Genomic DNA, 17554 nt, shown 5'->3' with positions numbered 1-17554 from the left:
ACTTTCCCCGATCAGCGTGCAAAATTAGCTGTTTTTCTTTAGCGGTTTAGACACCAAACAAAGCATTGCTACTTCTGTTTCTATTGAATTTGATTTTTACAAACAAAATGGAATATTTTAAGCTCTTATCAACATTCCATAACAACACTAAGGAGCTAATAGTTCCTTAGGCAAAGGCACATTTATTTGTATAACACAATTCAGTACAAAGAAAATGCAAAGGGCTTTACATGATTAAAATATAGGAAAATAAAACACAATCGGAGCAAGTAGAAGAACAAATAAATAAAAAAATAATAAAAAAGATGCAGAAACAAGAAAGAACATTAAAAGCAGTTGGACTAAAGAAAAAAAATAATAAATTGCTAAAAGAAAAAAAAGGCTAAAAAAATTGCTCAGTGCTACTATTATAAACATGAACATGCTGTTTTCTTTACTGTACCTGGATTGAGCTGGAATCTTGTCCTTGGATCAGATGAAAATAAATTTGAGTTTTCAGCAACAAAAGCAAAAAATTATCCTGATAGACCTGGAGTGAATTAAAGGATAAAACTACTATAACAACACCTGTTACACACGGTAGAGGATATATTATGCTGTGGATCTCCTTTTCTCTCTTAAAATGTCCCTTAAAATGTTTGATGGCAACATCAACTCCTAAACCTCAGGACATAAAAAAGGAGAGAAAAAGGGAGCGAGTTTAGAAAGGTGGCTCTATTTTAAGGCTTCTTCCACATCCTATATATTTCAATTCAAGCAAACTTTATTTATAAAGCACTTAAAATTTCTTCAAATTCCTTTAAAGTAATGTACAGTGAAACAACATAAAAACATTACAAGACATAAAATTGAAATCAGAACTATAAAACCTATAATAAAGTAAAGTAAAAATAATTGATCACATGCCAAAATCAACATCTCGCATAGTTTTGAAAAGCCAGAACAAAAAGATGAGTTTTTAGAAGCAATTTAAAATCAGACAAAGAGGTAGACCATTGTTAATGAGAATTTTAGATTGAGCTGTAACTTGTAAATTTAACGCATATGTGTTTAAAACTGATTTCTCTAAATGTCTGAGGGTCTGGGTCTTCATCTATGCTCAGGTGCTGGACAGCCTGGCTGACGGCATGGCCTTTGGAGCTCTCGAACCCTGTAAGGAGTGCCAGGGCCAGCTGGTGTTTAAAGGAGACTCTTATTACTGTCGTGGAGACATTTCAGCCTGGACCAAGTGTGTGTACAAAACCAAGACTCCGGCACGAAAAGACTGGCTCATCCCTAAGGTGGGTCACTATTATCAAAGGTTTCCATAGTGATGATATTACTACTTTCAGTGTGTTTTTATTGGTATTTACTATCGATGTGAAGTAGGAGAGTCCAGATGATCTGATTAAGAAGGTGGATGATGGAGAACCTGCTCACCTCAGCAAAATGTGGTTAAAATGTTGGTGTCATTATTCTTGTCAATAAATCAAGAGTCTGGAAAAATATTTGATTCACTTTATCTAATATCCACACTAATCTTCTTTTTTTTCCTTTTATTTGGTATTTTCACGTCATTTCAGGAATTCCATGAAGTCCCTTTTCTAAAGAAGTTTAAGTTCAAGCGACAGGACAGGGTTTACTCCCAGGAGGCTCCCACTCCAACCCTGCAACCAGTGAAGGCGGAATCCCAGGCGAGTGCTTCTAGTGCTCCCACTGAGCGCCCGCTAGAGGCAGCGCCATCAGGTCAGAGAATACACACTGAAATGTCTGATGCCCTTTACATGTTTTTGTTTTTAATCACTATTTCCGATTAGTTTTACATAACTGTGAAGTGAAAGAAAAGTGACATAGATGTTCAATTTATTAAAAGAAAAAAAAAAAGGAAAATATGGTAGAGAGACGAACCCCCTGTAATCTGATTAACTTTGATTGAACTCACTTAAAATGAGCTTTTAACATCCCACACTGAATAAAAACGTAAGAATTCACATTTAAAGTTTGCCTCAGCAGTCTGCAGGACTCTTGAAATGCAGCTGCTGGAGGTAATTTGAACAGTTTTCTTATTTATTAATTTTTTGTAATATGCAAAATGCTTTGGGTTTTTTGACTACCCGTTCTTATCATAAAGCATGGAGGTGGGAGCATCATGGTGTGGGGATGTTTTTTCAGTGATGACAGGGAGGCTGCTCAGACCTTATGGGAGGAAGGGTTGACGCTAAATGTGAAGCAATGCTGCAAGGAAAGTTGGGTGCAAAAGTTTTGAGACTGGAGCAAATGTTCCAGCAGGAAAACAACCATCATTTAACCCAACGCTGTCGGTGTGTAGTCAACACCGTTTTTTCCTTACCTTTGACTTCTGTTAGGTTCAGCTGGATTTACTCTTCTCAAATGAATTATTTTTTGAAACTGATGTTCTATTTTGCAGACAAACCTCTAACTGGTATGAAGCTGCTGGCTATTGGCAAATTATCCAAAAACAAAGAAGATCTAAAAGCTGCAGTGGAGGAGATGGGAGGCAAAATAACAGGCACCGCCAGTAAGGCCTCTCTCTGCCTCAGCTCTAAGAGTGAGTAATAAGTTACCTTGGGCTGTATCTTATTTTTAGTCTTAAATATGTTGATTTTTTTTTATATTTATATTTACTTTTAATCCTCTTTTCAGATGAAGTTGAGAAGATGGGTAAGAAGATGGAGGAAGTCAGAGATGCAGGCGTGCGCGTGGTCTCTGAAGACTTCCTCACAGACATCAAGTCATCAGGCAAAGCTCTTCAGGAGCTGGTGTCTCTACACGCCATCTCACCATGGGGAGCGGAAATTAAAGTTGAACCTCAGGCTCCAGCTGTGGCCTCCAAATCTGGAGCCCTGGCTGCTAAGAGTACCGGCAGGGTAAAGGAGGAGGAAGGTAAATGATGCGTTTTGCTCTTTTCATCAGCTGTGAGAGTGCTAAAGGACAGCTGCTCCTGCTGCAGCTTTTAGAAAGTGAAGTTGTCAATGACAGAATATTATTTATTATATGTATATCAGTTATTTCACAATATAGAGTTTATTGATCATTTTGTCTGTTTCTTACTGATTAAATTCCACTATTGTAATTAAAGCCTCTCTTTCTTGAGTGGGAGGGGGAATACATTTTCAGGTGCTAAAGTATGGAGGATGATGAGTGCCACAACATATTAATAAATACCTTATGAAGTAATTATCTAAATTTATCATTAATTTATTAAACCTGGAAATAAATACACAATTTATTTGATAGCTTTATATTTAAATATGTACATATATTTATTTAATTATTTTATAATGTTCCTTTGCTGAAGCACACCATGATTTATTTTAAAATGTCACATATCCATCAAAGTCAAAAAGGCGGGACTAGAGCCACTTTCAAATAAACCCTGATGTCTAATAGGCTGCTTCTAACTGAGCAAGGCAACTTCATTGTGGTTTTCCTTTAAAGAAAGTCAATATTATCACTAAAAAAAGGTGAAAATACATTCAAAAGGTGTTCCAACTCATTTACAGGGGGTGGGAGATGCCAGAGAGTTCAGCTAAATCAGGGGGTCGGCAACCCAAACTGCTCAAAAATCCATATTGAACCAAAAAATAAATCGGTCTGGAGCTTTAAAGATGTAAAAGTATTATATATGCCTCATGTGGCAACACTAAGTGTATTATCCCACTATAGAAAACGACTATGTGGGCTTTAATATATAAATAAATAAATGTTTATCCTTGAGCAAATGTCACATAGCAGCATGAGGTGAGGGACGAGCACCGAACGCTCCCATGGCTCGCTGCTTCACCACCTTTCACTGCGCGGTTTAGGTTTTGTTGCATTAATAAAATTATAGAAACACGACAAAGGAATCTTTGTATGGTGGATGTGCTTCTGTTTGGAGTTGATTGAGTCATGAGGAACCAAGCAGGAACTGACATCCATCAGAGCAGAGCTCTCTAACCCTGAAAACCCCACATCCTCCGTCACCAGCGTTCCTTGGTTTATATTTTTAGGATTTGGGGAAAATAATAGAAGAAAGTTCCCATCCCCGCATCAGAGCGCTACATGTTTGATCTGTGGATGGTTTTCCATCTTTGCAACAAACTAGCAGCAGCAGTGGAGTTTGGAGATGCAATCCACTTCTTAAATCTATCTTTGCGCTCCTCTAATTTATCTAGAAGTTGTGCAATCGCACTTTTTCTCTCACTCCCAACTTGGTGGTCGGCTGCATATTTAGCAGCCTTCCCTGGAAATGCCTTTCCAAATTTTTATTTTTTGACAACCTCTCATTACAAAGCAAAAAAATTCAGACAATCCTTCTGCATTGATAATGAAAGCAAATGATTCGCTCCATTTTTTTAATCCTCTTTTCTCATCAGCAACCTTTCTTTTTTCCTCTTTGGTCCGAGACACACCTGCAGCTTTGTTTGCCTGGCACCGTGCCACGCTGGTTGCAAGTTATGACCACTGATCTCTATAGCTAGGACGCAAACTATTACATACATTTATTTATTATACAAATGTTTACAGCATTGGAAAACATAATTAATGTTTGTTTGATCTTCTGCACACCATTTTAAAACGAAGCAAAAAATCGATTTTCATAAATTTTTGCAAGGGGGGCGCTAAAGAGCCGCAGGTTGACGACCCACAAGCTAAATCAAAGTTAGCCACGCCCCCTGACTAACGCCGGCTCACCATCTCAGTTGCTAATCTAGTGTTCTGTAAATAAATCACGTTTTAGAAATTTATTTAAAGCTAAAATATTGCCTTTAGGTCTAAATTAATGAAACATTTAAATAATTGTTTCATTTATTTATTCTGCTGCGGCACTTGTCACCTTCCATACCCAAGGGAAACAATAGTTGATTGCAACAGTTTAAGACTGAGACCATAGTTGACTCCAAATAATTACAGGTGGGAGCAAAGCCAAGAAGATGAAGCTCACAGTCAAAGGTGGAGCTGCCGTGGATCCAGACTCCGGTAGGAGCAAATTCCTCTCACTATTATTATAATTAGTTTTTTGTCTATTCTCCTTTTTTTAATTTCCTTGTTATTTTAATGGACTTTAACAGGCCTTGAAAACAGTGCCCATGTCTTGGAGCAGAGCGGGAAGATATACAGTGCTACTTTGGGTCTTGTTGACATCGCAAGAGGAACAAACTCCTATTATAAGCTGCAGCTGCTGGAGGATGATGTTCACAAGAGGTAGAATCTCTTTAAGTGTAGTAATCATGGCTTGGTATCAATGTTGTTTTCAAGCTGGCATTTCCCTCTGCTTCAGCTGTAACCCATGTGTCCATCTGTTTTTGTAGGTACTGGGTTTTCAGGTCTTGGGGCAGAGTGGGCACCACCTTCGGAGGAAACAAGTTGGAGAAATTCCACGACAAGAACTCTGCCATGGATAATTTCCTGACTGTTTATAAAGAAAAGACTGGAAACGAATGGGGAACTACAAACTTCACTAAATATCCCAACAAGTTCTACCCTCTGGAGATCGACTATGGACAGGTACCAACGCAGGTCCCTTTCAGAAACAAATCTCACTGTACAGTTTTAGAGTTAGATTTACATTTTCTCTGCAGGATGAGGAGGCGGTGAAACGGCTGACGGCCTCTGCTGGCACAAAGTCGAAGCTAGACAGGCCCGTTCAGGATCTGATCAAGATGATCTTTGATGTGGAGAGCATGAAGAAGGCCATGGTTGAGTTTGAGGTACGGCTTCTTTTCCGATGTCAGACATTTTTCATTTGTTATGTGGATTTGTTTTTTGTCTTTTTTCCCATTTCATCTTGTCACAACAGAAGTAAAACCTGTCACTGAGGCCATTTTGTAAACTCATCCATGTTGTGATTCATTTTTTCTTTTTGCCTGTTTACTGTAAATTATGGCCCCTTTCTTTTGGTGGCAATTTTATTCACCTCGTTTTGGTTTTTGTCAGCTCTGCTCTCCGTTATGATAGAGTACCAGGGTTGTGTGGGCAGACTCATCATAGCAAGGCAATGTGACACAAAGCAACAATGGAGGACGTTCTGCTCTGTTAATGGCTTCTAGTCATTCTCATATTAAAAGAAAGCTGGGATTAATCCATGTAGCGGTGCCAAATAGAAGGATACAAGCTTGAGCTAATTCCAGTATGCCACAGCTTTCACATACAGAACAAGCCCAGTATTTATTTATTTAATATTTTGATATTTGTGGTGTAATGCCTTCATCATGGTTGGAACTGAATCCAAGCAAAATAGTTCTGGTTCCCTGCAAACATTACTAATGGAAAAGCCTAAGAGGCGAGTAGAGCCAACAGAAAGGAGCTGAGCTAGTGGATTAAAAAAATGGCTATCAGATAGACGGTTTCCTTGGTTCTGTTATCTATTAACTTTTTTTATTGCTCTGTTTTCAGATCGACCTTCAGAAAATGCCTCTTGGCAAGCTGAGTAAGAGACAAATCCAGAGTGCGTACGCTCTTCTGACTGAAGTACAGCAGGTTGGTCATAAACTGGTCCTATCTATGCTTCATCTACCGTATTTTCACGACCATAAGGTGCACCGTACTAAAAGGCGCACTCTCAGTTATGTGTCCCATTTCTGTATTTAACACACACATACGGCGCACCGGTCTATAGGGCGCGTTTTTTATATACAGGTACATGTCCTCTACTACCTTTAAATACCTCTACTGCGTATTTAAAAATAGGCTACAGCGGGGGCAAAACTGAGTATGACTGTGCTTTATTCATGTATTTATAACAAAGTATTAATCAAACCTGGGAGCTGGCCGTGAGACAGACACATCGCAGATGACACAGCGCTGTGATCACTCCTAAATTAACTTAAAATCCTGAAACCTGCCGACGGAATATGTTCGCTTTTATTACCGGTATCCTAGTGCCTGCCGTTTAAATTATTTAGATGAAAAACACCTGCCAGCAGCCGCGGTGATCCTGGAGGCTGCCCAGCCTAGAGGCTGCTGATGAAAGGATTTCTACTGTCGGTGCAGCGCTGGTATGTGGGGGTCTGAGCGCCTCCGACAGAAATAGATAATCTGGATGAACTGACTGCAATTATTAAGCTTTCAGGTGGACTTTCTCACTTAAAAACATATTAAAACTACTTTATTCCCACTGATCACAGCAAATATAGCTGCAAGATTTAGATTATTTAGATGAAAAAACACCTGCCAGCCACCGCGGTGAAGAGGAGGAGACCCGCCCAGAGGCTGCTGTTGAATTAAGTTTTCAGGTAGAAAAATAGAGCGGGAGCCAAACTGAGTATGATTGTGCTTTATTCATGTATTTATTACAAAGTATTAATCAAACCCATCAAAGTCATCATCCTCTGTTTCTGAATAAAAGAGCTGCGCTAAATCAGACATGCCAATTTCCCCTTCTTCGCTGTCAGTCACTTTCCGAGCAGCGCAGCTCCTCAGAAATAATGCCGGCTTTTGCAAAAGCTTGAACAACAGAGCCAGCAGACACGTTAGTCCAAGCATCTACAATCCATCCGCAAACGGTGGCGTAACTTGCCCGGCGCTGCCTTCTTATCCTGAAACTGTGGTCTCCGTCGGTCATCCATCGCTCCCACGCCGCTCGCAGCCTTACTTTGAACGGCCGCTTCACACCGATGTCGAGCGGTTGAAGCTCCTTTGTCAGACCCCTGGGATAAAGGCGAGCACAGCATTCATTTGATTCACCATGTTTTTCACATCGGCTGTGAGATGGGCACAGCCACGCTTTCATCATCTCCTCATCCATCCAGCCTTTTTCATTTAATATCATATGTCATCAGAGCGCTGTGTCTGTCTCGCTGTCAGCTCCCAGATCAGCTTCTCTGATTGGTTGATGCGGCGCGTCCAGCAGCAAAACTTCAATTTTTCCATCTCGAGCAGCAGCAGCGCGTTGGCGGTGCGTCAGATGCTTAAACGCTTCCCGACGTGCTGCACCTGCTGCTCAAAACGCGCTGCGGGACCTTTTGCTGCACCTATACGCGCGTCAACCATTGACTTTGCATGTAAACTCGCTGCTTCTGCTGCACCTGCTGGGTCCGGTTCACACCGATGTCGAGCAGTTGAACAGCGCAGCGTTAATTTGTTTCCCCATGTTTTTCACATCAGCTGTGAGATGGGCACGCATGGAGTTACATATTAACAGCGATGGTGAGGGGTGGAAAAAAAACAGCTGGTCTCCTTACATTCAGCCACTCTTTCATCATCTCCTCAATGAGGTGGTCTCAAAAGTCGCAGTTACAACACACATAGGGCGCACCGCACCATAGGGCGCACCGCACATTTTGAGGGAAAAAAAAGACGTTTAAGTGCGCCTTATAGTCGTGAAAATACGGTAGTCTACTTTTTTCTGTTTGGAATTAGAAATAGTAGTAGAGAGCGACACAACAAGAATACTGTAGATTCTTCTATTATATTTAAATCTTTTTTTTTAAAGATTTCACTAAGTTCTGGAACCCTGAGAATTTCAATCAGTTGTTTTTTGTTTGTTTATTTTTAGCATTTTATTATTTTTGGAATAAGTATATTTAAATCTGTTAACATAGGACTAAAAACACACTAGATGTGATTGTTTGCCTAAATTCAAAAGCTGTACTTTGATTTCAGATAAAATCAGCTTATTTTGACCTTTTCCAACACTTTTTTTTTTTTCCAACACATTGGATTGTGTCAAATCATGGTTGATGCTAACATTTCCAGCTGACAAATGGCAAACAAAAAGTTATTATATTAAATTTTTTGTCCAAAAATAATAGAATATACCTTATATGACATCAAATCCACAAAAACTATTCCTACATCCAACCATTCTCCATCACGGTTATCCCTGCCGGGGTCGTGAAGGATGCTGGTGCCTATCTACAGCTGTCTATGTGCCAGAGGCGGGGTCCACCCTGGATGCCAGTCCATCGTAGGGCAACACAGAGACACACAAAGACATACAACCATTCACACACACACTCACACCTAAGGAGAATTTAGAGAAGCCAATTAACCTAACAGTCATGTTTTTGGACTGTGGGAGGAAGCTGGAGTATCCGGAGAGAACCCATGCATGCTCTGGGAGAATATGCTAACTCCATGCTGAAACACCCCAGGTCAGGAATGGAACCCAGAACCTCCTTGCTGCAAGGCAGCAGTTCTACCTGCTAAAATCTTGTAATAAAGCCCGATCTTTCAAGTCTCTGGTAAAATTTATTTTTTTTTTTTTGTACATTTACTGAGGATTTTTCATTAAGTAATTGTCCTCCCCCTGTTTATCATGTGTTGTTGATAATTCAGGTCATAGCATTTGGTTCCAGTTCATCATGTCTAACTTAGCTAAAACTAAGGTGAATTAGCTGCTTTACTTTAATTGTGTTATGTCTTAAAGAGAAGTCTCAAAGCTCAGTTCATCCCCTACATGCTGTCGGTCTGAGAGAAGATCACACAGACAGGAAGCTGCAGCCATCAATATAGCCTCTTTATCACACACAAAATGATAAATATATATATATAAATATATATATATATATATATATATATATATATATATATATATATATATATATATATATATATATATATTAGGGTTGTCACGATACTAAACTTTTCAACTCGATACCGATACTGAGGAAAATATTCGATACTCGATACCATTTTCGATACCACAAAGATAAAAACAAAGACTCCAAAAATTCTACAGAAAATTTTCATTAATAAATAAAATACAATAAATAAATACAATAACGGTTGTATGCTGTGCACAATATTAAGCAAGCTTGATAAAAAACTTATAAAATTAAAATTAAGTGCTCCTTCCTTGGCTATGCTTTGCACACATAACAATGACACTAGCCAAAACGGTTATGAAACAAAAATCATTCTCAGCAGCTGCACCTGTTACAAAAAAAAAAGTCTGAAACTGAAAAGTGCGTAGAATTATTCAATCACACAGTGTTCTCAAAGTGCATTGTCCTCTATTCTGCAATTTAGATGAATGACTGCTTAGGTGCCACTGGTGGTGGCACTGTATCGATACTTTTAAAAATGAGTATTGTATCCGGATACAACATTTTGGTATCGATACTTTTTTGAGTTTCGATACTTTTGACAACCCTAATATATATATATATATATATATATATATATGTATATATATATATGTATATATATATATATGTATATATATATGTGTTGAAAGAAATTCTGATAATTTTGTGGTTTGACCAAAGTTTATTAAAATAAGCTGCTTTATTCTAAACATTATTGCCATGTTTAAATCCTTTTCTTTTTTGCTTTTTTAAAGAAAAGAAATTCATGTTTATTTATATACCATGAACAGAACATTGAAGAAAAACATGCATTTCAGTGGCAAAATGGAGCCAGTAGAATAAAAGTTGGACTACAAACTTGACAGAATGTTTCAGCTAACGGTTTAACATCTGTCTAAGCTTTCCTTATAAGATCTTCTTATAAGGAAATATTGATCTATTGCACCTGTTGGGATCTCTCACCGAAGGTTTACTTTTATGGTCTTGCAACAGTTTGTTTAGAGGTATCTTTAATTAAATAGTAAAATGTTCTTATTGTTTTTATAGGCGGTATCAGATAGTTTACCGGAGGCCCAGATTCTGGATCTGTCCAATCGCTTCTACACCCTTATTCCTCATGACTTTGGCATGAAGAAACCTCCTCTGCTCAACAACCTGGATTACATCCAGGTGAACCCTCTATTTATTCCTATCGCCTTCCCCTCTGAAGAGATCAGTTCTGAGATGGGAAGCTAATGCAGATTTTCCCATATGCTACTGCTCAGGCTAAAGTTGAGATGCTGGACAACCTGTTGGATATCGAAGTGGCCTACAGCCTGCTGAGAGGAGGAGTTCAGGACAATGAGCACGATCCAATCGACATCAACTATGAGAAGCTTAAAACTAAGATTGAGGTATAAATTGAAACAACTTCTAATGAACTGAATCTCTGCCGTCGTGAAACAGAGAGTAACTGGTTTGATGATGCACAGGTTGTTGACAAAACCACAGAGGAGGCCGAAATCATCACGCAATACGTTAAGAACACCCATGCTGCTACTCACAACACCTACACTCTGGAAGTACAAGACGTACGTTGTTAAATCTCTTCTTTTTTTTTTTTTTTTATAAGTCTTCATAAAAATACCTAATCGCTTTAAGTTAATCTTTTTTCCCGCACAATGAATTCTCTTTTAGATTTTCAAAATTGCACGAGAAGGAGAGCACCAACGCTACCGTCCATTCGAGGAGCTACACAACCGGCAGTTACTGTGGCACGGCTCTCGCGCCCCCAACTATGCTGGTATTCTGTCTCAGGGGCTCCGCATTGCTCCTCCAGAGGCCCCTGTGGTGAGTTAGAGACGATCTTCTTCCAGCTGGTTAGAAAGCTTCACAGCTCTTGTTTTATTTTAGTCCGATTTCTTATCACACTTTCTTTCCCACGCTCTTTAGACCGGCTACATGTTCGGCAAAGGTGTGTACTTTGCTGACATGGTGTCCAAGAGTGCAAACTATTGCCACACCTCTCAGTCAGACCCTGTGGGTCTCATTCTGCTGGCAGAGGTCGCTCTAGGCAACATGTGAGTCAAGATCTAAGATTTTAAACATACATATAGAGTCAGCTATAAGACACAACTGATGTAACTGATTAAATTAACACACTGTTGCTAATGCAGGCACGAGCTGAAGAAAGCCTCTCACATCACCAAATTACCAAAGGGAAAACACAGCGTTAAAGGTAAGAACCTTCACTATTATTCTGGATTGATCAGGTGATTAACACTTATTAGCTCCCCTGGTAAAGAAGAGTGTGAAATGTGAATTACTGTGATGACAGCAGAAACCTTTGCAGGTTAAACTCCCGAGTGGTAGGAAGGAAAGACTCCTCATCCAGCTGCTCTGATTAGAGATGATCCCTAGCTTAGTTCAGTCCCTTTTTTCTTGTGGCTATTTGGTGATTAATGTACAGGTGCTGGTCATAAAATTAGAATATCATGAAAAAGTAGATTGATTTCAGTAATTCCATTTAAAAAGTGAAACTTGTATATTATATTCATACATTACATACAAACTCATATATTTCAGATGTTTATTTTGTTTAATTTTGATGATTACAAATGACAACAAATGAAAATCTCAAATTCATCATATCAGAAAATTAGAATATTACTGAAGACCAATAAAAACAAAGGATTTATAGAAATGTTGGCCAACTGAAAAGTATGAACATGAAAAGTATGAGCATGTACAGCACTCAGTATTTAGTTGGGCCTCCTTTGGCCTGTATTACTGCAGCAATGCGGCGTGGCATGGAGTCGATCAGTCTGTGGCACTGCTCAGGTGTTATGATAGCCCAGGTTGCTCTAATAGTGGCTTTTAGCTCTTCTGAATTGTTGGGTCTGGTGTATTGCATCTTCTTCTTCACAATACCCCATAGATTTTCTATGGGGTTAAGGTCAGGAGAGTTTGCTGGCCAATTAAGAACAGGGATACCATGGTCCTTCAACCAGGTACTGGTAGCTTTGGCACTGTGTGCAGGTGCCAAGTCCTGTTGGAAAATGAAATCTGCATCTCCAAAAAGTTGGTCAGCTGCAGGAAGCATGAAGTGCTCTAAAACTTCCTGGTATGTGGCTGCGTTGACCCTGGACCTCAGAAAACACAATGGACCAACACCAGCAGATGACATGGCACCCCAAACCATCACTGACTGTGGAAACTTTACACTGGACTTCAAGCAACGTGGATGAAGTGCCTCTCTTCTTTTCCTCCAGACTCTGGGACCTTGATTTCCAAAGGAAATGCAAAATTTACTTTCATCAGAGAACATGACTTTGGACCACTCACCAGCAGTCCAGTCCTGTTTCTCTTTAGCCCAGGCAAGACGCTTCTGACGCTGTCTGTGGTTCAAGAGTGGCTTGACACAAGGAATGCGACAGCAGAAACCCATGTCTTTCATACGTCTGTGTGTGGTGGTTCTTGAAGCACTCACTCCAGCTGCAGTCCACTCTTTGTGAATCTCCCCCACATTTTTGAAGGGGTTTTGTTTCACAATCCTCTCCAGGGTGCGGTTATCTCTCTTGCTTGTACACTTTTTTCGACCACATCTTTTCCTTCCCTTCGCCTCTCTATTAATGTGCTTGGACACTGAGCTCTGTGAACAGCCAGCCTCTTTAGCGATGACCTTTTGTGTCTTGCCCTCCTTGTGCAAGGTGTCGATGGTCGTCTTTTGGGCAACTGTCAAGTCAGCAGTCTTCCCCATGATTGTGTAGCCTATAGAACTAGACTGAAAGACCATTTAAAGGCTTTTGCAGGTGGTTTGAGTTAATTAGCTGATTAGAGTGTGGCACCAGGGGCCATCAATTTTGAACCTTTTCACAATATTCTAATTTTCTGATATGATGAATTTGAGATTTTCATTTGTTGTCATTTGTAATCATCAAAATTAAACCAAATAAACATCTGAAATATATGAGTTTGTATGTAATGTATGAATATAATATACAAGTTTCACTTTTTAAATGGAATTACTGAAATCAATCTACTTTTTCATGATATTCTAATTTTATGACCAGCACCTGTAGATCACACTCATCTTCTGATTTTTAGCTTTTCACAGCGAATTATCTGTCTCCATCCGATGCCCCATTTACACTACCCCTCTGAAACCGATCCGTACCTAGCTTGGTTATTAGAGCCAATTACACATCACGCTAGCTGGGTTCCTCGCCTCCTATCCGCGGTCCACGATACTGCAACTCTCAATGCGGAAATTACGCAAACTAAAATGGCGGCACCCATGACATTCAGGAACTTAAGTGCCTGGATAGCGTCCTTCACCAACATTTTAATAAGAGCCTTGGTCTCGGCATCATCTCAGGTCGCGCCACGCTCTTTTGACGCCATTTATTGTTAAAAGGCTGAAAGGAAGTTTATGTTGTGAACAGGGGAAGGGATCTGTGAATAGCAAAGCTGGACATGGCAGAATATCCACGAAATAAGTCAGGTTACTGTAAATAGGAGATGATGTGGTCTGCTCAAGGCTCTTTGTTATTGAAGAACCGAGCCACATCTAAACCGTGCAGAGCCCTACTGATGAACTAGTACTAGATTACGGCGGTTTGGTTGTGTCTGCACGGTCCAGTTCAGCTGTGTTCCATTAACACTCAACTGGTAACTGCTACCGTGCTCGGACCGTTCTCAGCGTGGTTTCAAAAGGGTAGTGGAAATTGGGCTTAAATCTGTCCCCTAGATCTTTTTCTGTCACATCAGCTACCTTCATTTCCACCCGTAAATCTCTTTTAGGTCTCCTGACTATTCCTCCTTTGTTAATGTCCAAACCATCTCAGTCTGGCCTCAGACTTTATCTCCAAAACATCTAACATGAGCCGCCTGCATGATCTTATTCACCCTGGTTACTCCTAAAGAGAAGCACCTCCTCATCTCTGCTCCAGTCCTTCTTCTCGTCTTTTCACCCTCTGTTGCTCTGCTCTAATCTCTCTGGTTCCTTACATGTATTAAGTCTTGTTACGGCTGATCTTTATTCTTTTTTTTTTATTATTTTCCTGTATTTTTCCTCTACTTTTTACCCTCTCCTACCACAGATTACAATGTCATCTTTTTTTTTTCTTATTTTGAGGAATAACCATTAGAAATGCCCTGTTCTTGCTGACCAGTATGATAGCCAAAGGGAACAATGTTTTATATAAATGAAATAAATGTTTCATATGGAAGCATAATTCATTCACCCAGGGGGGAAAAAATTAACTTTTTTTGTTTTTTATTGAATTCACAAGATAAGTTTAAAAGGAAATCTGAATAAAAAAGCTAAACTGTGACGAGAAGAGGAAGGGGGAAACAACCGTACCAAGTCCACAAACTAATGGTGATCTACATAACTAGGAGATCCTAAAAGAAAGTAAATATAAATGGATAACATGTTCAAGCTTCTCTAAATGAAAGGCATCTCTTGCCTTGAAATCAGCAATGCAAACAGTAACAGAACATCCTCTATTAAATCATGATCAGCAGCGTGATCTCTTTAATTCAGAAAAACAGAACATTTTTATCTATTTTTGTAAAAATTATATAAATCTTTTTTCTGGACTAGTCTAAAACAGACTTTTTTTTGGCTCAAATTATATTTTACTAGCATTTTTAGGCATGGTGCCAATGTTTGGATCTGGTGGTTTTACTAAACCCATTGATTTATTATAGTTTTTTTTTTAAATAAAGTAATATGATTTTACTAAGATTTTCAGTGTGAGATTGTGCTTCTACTGTAATAAACCTTCATTTTAATGCATTTTACAAACGAAATCAAATGGTTTGATCTTTAGGTTTTGTTGATTATATTCAGTTTATTTTGTCTTCTTTTTTAAACTCTCATTCTTAATGAATTCCAATCCCTACAGGCTTGGGTAGAACCGCTCCTGATCCGAATGCTTCCGTCACTTTGAATGGGGTACAAGTACCTCTGGGTAAAGGAGTCAACACTAACATTGATGACACAAGTCTACTGTACAACGAGTATCCTTTATTCATCTCCCGCCTTATGAATTTAATGTTTTTGTTAAATAATCCTACAGGTTTTGTTTTGTTTTTTGCCCAGCTTCTCTCTGTTGGTTACTTTTTTGTGTTGTTTCTGGACAGCAGGAACAGGATAGCAGGTAAATTATTGCGGAATATTCATTTCAGAGGAACAAATTTGACTGTTTATCAGGTCTGTATAGGTTTGGAGGAAAAAACCAAACATTATTATGTCCAGAATTTATTCAGTGTTTATTATCCCCATGATGGAAAAATCGAAAATGTTGAAACGCAACCACCACACCTTAAATACTCAAGTGCCTTTGTCCATCTGTCAACTCAGACCCAACTGTCTGTCTTGTCCATTTGGTATGGTTTAAGGTTTTCCTTATAGCTCACTTATCCAAATCTATAAAACTATTAGGAATATATTGTTTTGCTACGTTTGAATAACAGCTGCAATCTCTGGAAATTTAAATCTGAAAATTTTGCTAAAAATCCCCAAAAGCACTATAAAAAAACGGTATAAAACACAGAAGGTGAATCCCTGTCTTTGTTGATCATCTCGTTCTAACCAGTTCTCTGAATGTAGGCTATGACATAAGTAGCTTCCCTTTATAACTCATTTCTTGTGTACTTGACTACATTACCCATGCTGCTTTCCTTAACCATCACTCCTCCAGGTACATCGTATATGATGTGGCTCAAATAAACTTGAAGTATCTCCTAAAGATCAGGTTTAACTACCAGACGTCTCTGTGGTAAACAACAAAAAAGGACTGGATCGGAACCCTTCAAGGAAAATAAGTTGCATCAGTCTTGGCTTAATTCTCTTCAGCAATGCCTATGTGATGCTGTTCTATGCCCCCATCGTGTCCATGTGAAATAGTTTCATTTTCTTTGTTTTTCACCAGGATCTGTAGCCAGCAGCGTTTGTTAGAATACAGTAGATAAAAGCCACTGGGGCGTTCTCATAACACTGGACATCAAGAGTTAGTTCATGAGCCGTGGACACAACAGTGAAGGAAGAAGTCTAATGATAAACCCGGTTTTTCAGGAATTAATGGTCATAAAGAGGAATATAATAATGTTTAATTAAGTGACTCGATAAGACGCCTTGTTCACATTTAAAACGTGCTCTGAACTCTGACCAGGACATCTGCATGCTTACCTGTTCTCATGTTTTTTTTCTAACATTACAATCTGTTAAGCATTTTGTAGACTGTTTAAAAGTTTGACATGTAAATATTTGGTTAGTTTCTTTCTATCTAAAGCCGTCTTCCCCTTTAAAGGTTAATTTTTTCCTGCTTAAACCTCATTGCAATAAAACAAGGTACATCCTAAAACATTTGTCTTTATTCTTACTGATCTCACTGGTCATGAACTGGCTCAGGTAGTAGAACTGGCCACACTAGTAGTGATATTAAAGGAGAAGTTCGGTTTTTTACACTTTAAGCCCATTTTCTGTAGTGTCCAGGATGAAATCGAATGATCGACACCAAAAGTTTGACAATTGGTCCTGTCTCTGCTTTTTGGCTCATTTAGAATCACCCCCTGGCTGCTTTAGAATGGCTTTCATAGAGCATGTCCGATAATGTCCTTAAAACAACCTTAAACGTTCTTTTTTTAAAATATGCTACTCACCGTGTCGTCAGCGCTGTTCAATGACGTTCCAAAAAAAGTTTCGTGAAGAAAAAACGTTCCTGTAGTGTTTTATTTAGCATTTTGTAAATCCCATTGAGTTCTGTAGGAATAGTCAATATTCCGCTGCCACCGGAAACGGAAATGGGGCCTGTTTACACAGTTGTAGTCTTTTCGCTTCACTCTGTGTACTCCGACGTCGAGAATCAAGAATCCACCTTTCGTATTCCATTTTCAGAGTTTTTTAAAGTGTTTAACAGAGACGTTAGCACCTCGACGTCGGAGTACACAGAGTGAAGCGAAAAGACTACAACTGTGTAAACAGGCCCCATTTCCGTTTCCGGTGGCAGGGGAATATTGACTATTCCAACAGAACTCAATGGGATTTACAAAAT

At 39.1% G+C, this 17554-nt stretch overlaps 1 protein-coding gene across 2 annotated transcripts in view; it reads left to right on the top strand.

The window, feature by feature from the left end:
• The window catches only part of parp1 (poly (ADP-ribose) polymerase 1), a 29192-nt gene extending 12328 nt beyond the window's left edge, over positions 1-16864 (top strand). For both annotated transcript variants that reach the window (XM_038287519.1, XM_038287520.1), the window contains 17 exons: positions 1104-1280; positions 1563-1725; positions 2408-2548; positions 2644-2883; positions 4897-4962; positions 5055-5187; positions 5295-5490; positions 5565-5693; positions 6379-6462; positions 10560-10682; positions 10778-10906; positions 10985-11083; positions 11190-11342; positions 11445-11572; positions 11669-11730; positions 15404-15518; positions 16202-16864. In XM_038287519.1, coding sequence (XP_038143447.1) covers positions 1104-1280; positions 1563-1725; positions 2408-2548; positions 2644-2883; positions 4897-4962; positions 5055-5187; positions 5295-5490; positions 5565-5693; positions 6379-6462; positions 10560-10682; positions 10778-10906; positions 10985-11083; positions 11190-11342; positions 11445-11572; positions 11669-11730; positions 15404-15518; positions 16202-16283 — 2220 coding nt within the window. In that variant the 3' untranslated portion in view covers positions 16284-16864. The remainder of the gene's footprint in view (positions 1-1103; positions 1281-1562; positions 1726-2407; positions 2549-2643; positions 2884-4896; positions 4963-5054; positions 5188-5294; positions 5491-5564; positions 5694-6378; positions 6463-10559; positions 10683-10777; positions 10907-10984; positions 11084-11189; positions 11343-11444; positions 11573-11668; positions 11731-15403; positions 15519-16201) is intronic.
• The last annotated feature ends 690 nt before the right edge of the window (positions 16865-17554 follow it).

The sequence above is a fragment of the Cyprinodon tularosa genome, unplaced genomic scaffold (genome assembly GCF_016077235.1).
Source record: "Cyprinodon tularosa strain WSP-4 unplaced genomic scaffold, ASM1607723v1 ctg24, whole genome shotgun sequence".
NCBI lineage: Eukaryota > Metazoa > Chordata > Actinopteri > Cyprinodontiformes > Cyprinodontidae > Cyprinodon > Cyprinodon tularosa.
The sequence above is the reverse complement of the archived record's forward strand: the minus strand, read 5'-3'. Positions and strand labels throughout refer to the sequence as shown.